This window comes from Dermacentor andersoni, chromosome 3 (assembly GCF_023375885.2).
Source record: "Dermacentor andersoni chromosome 3, qqDerAnde1_hic_scaffold, whole genome shotgun sequence".
Taxonomy (NCBI): Eukaryota; Metazoa; Arthropoda; class Arachnida; order Ixodida; family Ixodidae; genus Dermacentor; species Dermacentor andersoni.
In genome coordinates this window covers 49040113-49044078 of record NC_092816.1, presented here as the reverse complement: position 1 = coordinate 49044078, position 3966 = coordinate 49040113, and the positions used below count along the sequence as shown (strand labels likewise).

Below are 3966 nucleotides of genomic sequence, written 5' to 3'. Positions count from 1 at the left end.
AGGCGTTACCTTCCGACGGTTACGTTGTAGATTTCCTTCTTGCTATGATTTGCAGTGAATAATCCGTTGCTGTTCAATATATAAAAAAAAGAATATTTTCTCTCCTAAGAGGGTTTGTTCATCTCTTTGTTTCATTCCTATAGGTATTAATAATGTTTCATGCCAAAGACAGTTCAAGGCTCATTTCCTGTAGTGGGTACGTAGCATAGATGTGTTTAGAAAGCATCATTATCAATCACCGCTGCCGTTGAGGACCTTCGGGTCATCGACATCTGCTCAGGGGTCCTCGTCGTCACGAAAGCTTGACAAAAATGGCCCGACCAATGCAAAATTACTGGGACACCGTTAAGAACGAGCAGCCGACGCCGCAGTGCTTGCAGAGGGTGCAGCGGGACCTGGTGGAGTTCCACGCCGACCCTCCGCTGGGAGTGTTCGTTGTCCCGGAAGAGAGCGACATGAGCGTGTTGCACGCCATCGTCGTGGGCCCCTGGGGCACGCCTCTCGAAGGTGGCCTCTTCCGCCTGCAGTTGAAGTGCCCGCCCGACTACCCGATGCGGCCGCCTCGTGTGCGTTTCCTGACTGGCGCTGGAAAAGTATCCTTCAACTCGCACATCTACGGTGAGACAATCTGCCTCAGCCTACTAGGCACGGCTCCTAATGGACCGAGTTGGAGTTCCGCCCTGAGCATCGGCAGCCTGCTCGTCTCCATACAGTCCTTCCTGGCCGACGGCGCTATGGAGATCATGCGCCACAACGCGATTAGGGTAGCCGTATGCGACACGCTCGAAGTCTGTCTACAAGAAACATGCGAGCCTCCTATGCCGCCAGCTCTCACGCAGAAGGTCCTCAAGTACTTCTCCGACAACTATGCAAAGTACGAGGACGCGGTCCAGGCGCAGATTAATTCCTGGGGACTACTCTCGTGGATTTTGGGTGTCGCGTACGGCAGTTACGAACCACTGCTAAAGCGACTTCGCGACATCAAGAAGAGGATCGACGAAAAGAATGTGACGGCCACTGGGCAACAAAACAAGGAGTGACGCAATGGTACGTCATTACTCGAGTGCACGAACACAGCGCCGGTTCTGCACCTGCCCACGCGCCGTCTAAACTCAAAATTAAGGGCTCTTGAACTGTTGCGGACATTACCTAGATAAAAAAAAACATAAAATGGGCCGCTGCCGCTACATAGGAAAGCGGTGTTTCCCGCAATTGGTATAAAGAAGACTTTGTAAAGCAACGATAAAGCTTAGAACCCCTCTATATTTTGAATTGTTCTGTATATTTTTTAACCTGACAATGGGGTGCCTGCATTTCACTTCCTCCAGTGCACAACATCTGAAGGTTTGGAGTGACGCCTGACACCGGCAAAAGTTGCCGAGAGCGAATGGGGCTATATTAATGCAGGTACAAGCAAATTAGGAAGGCCCACTAAGATTCAAAAAATGCACTCCCTCACCAGAACAGGAATTGGCCTCCCTCGTGCGGTATTCGGCCACCCCCTCCCTAAAGAATCCTGCAATTAACCCATGGCCCTCAGTCCCCAGCAGCTGCGGAGCACCTGACGAAGCCGGTGATCAGACCTGTAACGCAGCAGGGGTGCTAAGAACCTCCGGATATGGCGCCCATGGAAACTGACCCTGGCAACATTTAACAGCCGAACTCTGTCGAGTGAGGCTAGCTTAGCAGGACTCTTTCAGGAACTATCAGATATTGTTTGGTATAGCATTGACTTTAGCGAGATTAGAAGACCTATTGAGGCTTATACAGTGCTAACGCCCATGTCCTCTGCTAAAGAGGTCTCCCAGATAAGCAATACAGGGTAGGCTTCCTAATCCATAAGGACACAGTGGGCAATATGATGAATTTTACAGCATTAATGAGAGGATAGCAGTAGTCACAATCAAACATAATAAGAGGTATAGATTAAAGGTAGCACAGACCTACGCTGCAACATCCAGTCACGATGATGACAAAGTAGATCAGTTCTGTGAAGATGTTGAATTAGCGATGAGAAAAGTGCAAACTCAGTATACTGTAGCAATGGGCGACTTTAATGCAAAAGTAGGGGAAAAGCAGGCTGGTGAACATCCATCCAAAAAAATGGAGACGTTAAAGGATTAAAAAATTATAGGCCATTAGCTTACTCCCAGCGCTATATAATATATTCACCATGATAATCTCCAGCAGAATAAGGGCAACACTGGACTTTAGTCAACCAAGGGAACAGGCAGGTTTCAGGAAGAGATACAACAAGAGTTCAGGATCGCCAGTCAGCCTCTAGAGTGTGTGAAGGAGTACGTTTACTTAGGTCAATGAATCACAGGGAACCATGATCGTGAGAACCAAATTCATAGAAGAATAAAAATTAGTTGGATCGCATACTGCAGGCATTGCCAGCTCGTCACTGGAAGCTTGCCGTTATCAATGAAAAGGAAGGTTCACAATCAGTGAATTTTACTGGTACTGACATATTGAGCAGAGACTTGGAGACTGACAAAGAAGCTTGAAAACAAGTTAAGGACCGCGCTAGGAGCGATGGAACAAAGAATGCTAGGCATGACTTTGAGAGAGCTAAAAAGAGCGGTTTGGTTCACAGAGCAAACGGGTATAGCCGATTTTCTAATTGGCATTAAGATAAAAAAAATGCTTCTGGGCAAGTTGGACCGTTGGACCATTAAGGTTACAGAATAGGTACCAAGAGAATGAAAGCCCAGTAGAGGACGCCAGATGACTAGGTGGTGCGAAGAAATTAGGAAATTCGCGGGAGCTAGTTTGGAATCAGTTGGCGCCGGGCAAGGGTAATTGGAGATTGCAGGGAGAGGCCTTCGTACTCCAGTCGACATAAGACAGGCTGATGACGATGATGAAAGCTAATTCTCTCTCTCTCTCTCTCTCTCTCTCTCTCTATATATATATATATATATATATATATATATATATATATATATATATATATATATATATATATATATGTATATATACACATTGGGTGTTGTAGGGAACACTTTCAAACATCGTTAAAGGTTGACTATGGGAGTTATCAATTCTAGTTCATCAGCTGGTCTACTCGAAGCGGCGGACATTACTTCCGCATAACTTTGATAGGCATAATCGACTAATTAACAAAAATTCACTAATTAAATGCACAACTATTTATCTTATGGTCCATATTGCAACTTACAAATTCCAGTCGTGGAGTTCGCAAGGCGGATCCACTTGAAACGAATTCTCAGGATGAAATCACTTTCGAGAAATTAATTCCCGAACTTCCGGAGAAATGCATTGGCGTTCCAGTTAATTTGTTAACAAAACGTCTTTTAAAGCATTGAAGCACACAAGTAAGTGGAGTCCTCCACTACGGCGTTCCTCATAACCAGAAAGTGGTTTTGGCAGCTAAAACCCCATAATTTTTTTTTCTGCGCCGAACGGCACGTGTTCACAGACTTAATTTCTTAAGGAGGAGGTGGAGGAAATAATTTTATTGGGTCCTGAGGAACCCCTCCCTACCCACTCTTCGTTTAGGGGTCGCGGGCCGCACCCACGTTGGGACGGGAAGCCCGTGAGCCACCGCCCTTTCGTGAGCCCTCTGGACGGCCCGGAGCTGGGTCTGGTGGTCGTCGCTTCGCAGGGCGTCCATCCAGTCTTCTTCTTTGCTGCACACGGTGCCGCTTAACGCGGAGCATTGCCAGAGCATGTGCGATAGCAAGCAGTACGATTCGCCGCAATCCGGACATTGCGGCTCTACGTCCGGTGCATAAAGGCTCAGTCTGCCTCTCGAGGGGAACGACCTTGTTTGCAGCATTCCGAATATAAATGACTGTGGTCTAGTGAGTTTAGCGTGGGGGAGTGGGAAGGTCCTCCTCGACAGCTGATAATGCGTTGTTATTTCGTTGAAGGCGAGCAGCGGGTCTCGGTGCTTCCCTCCCTCCGCGCCACTTCGCTCGCCACGATCGCCGTGGTGCG

General features: G+C 47.6%; 1 protein-coding gene across 1 annotated transcript; it reads left to right on the top strand.

Moving 5' to 3' along the window:
* The first annotated feature begins 311 nt into the window (after nt 1–311).
* On the top strand, nt 312–1040 carry LOC126520678 (ubiquitin-conjugating enzyme E2 Z-like). Its single transcript, XM_050169468.1, has one exon. The coding sequence runs from the start codon at nt 312–314 to the stop codon at nt 1038–1040; it is 729 nt and encodes a 242-aa protein (XP_050025425.1).
* Nucleotides 1041–3966: the final 2926 nt, after the last annotated feature.

What these genes read in the sequence shown, in the direction of transcription:
- LOC126520678 (XM_050169468.1), top strand. Translation starts at nt 312, where the DNA reads ATGGCCCGACCAATGCAAAATTACTGGGACACCGTTAAGAACGAGCAG.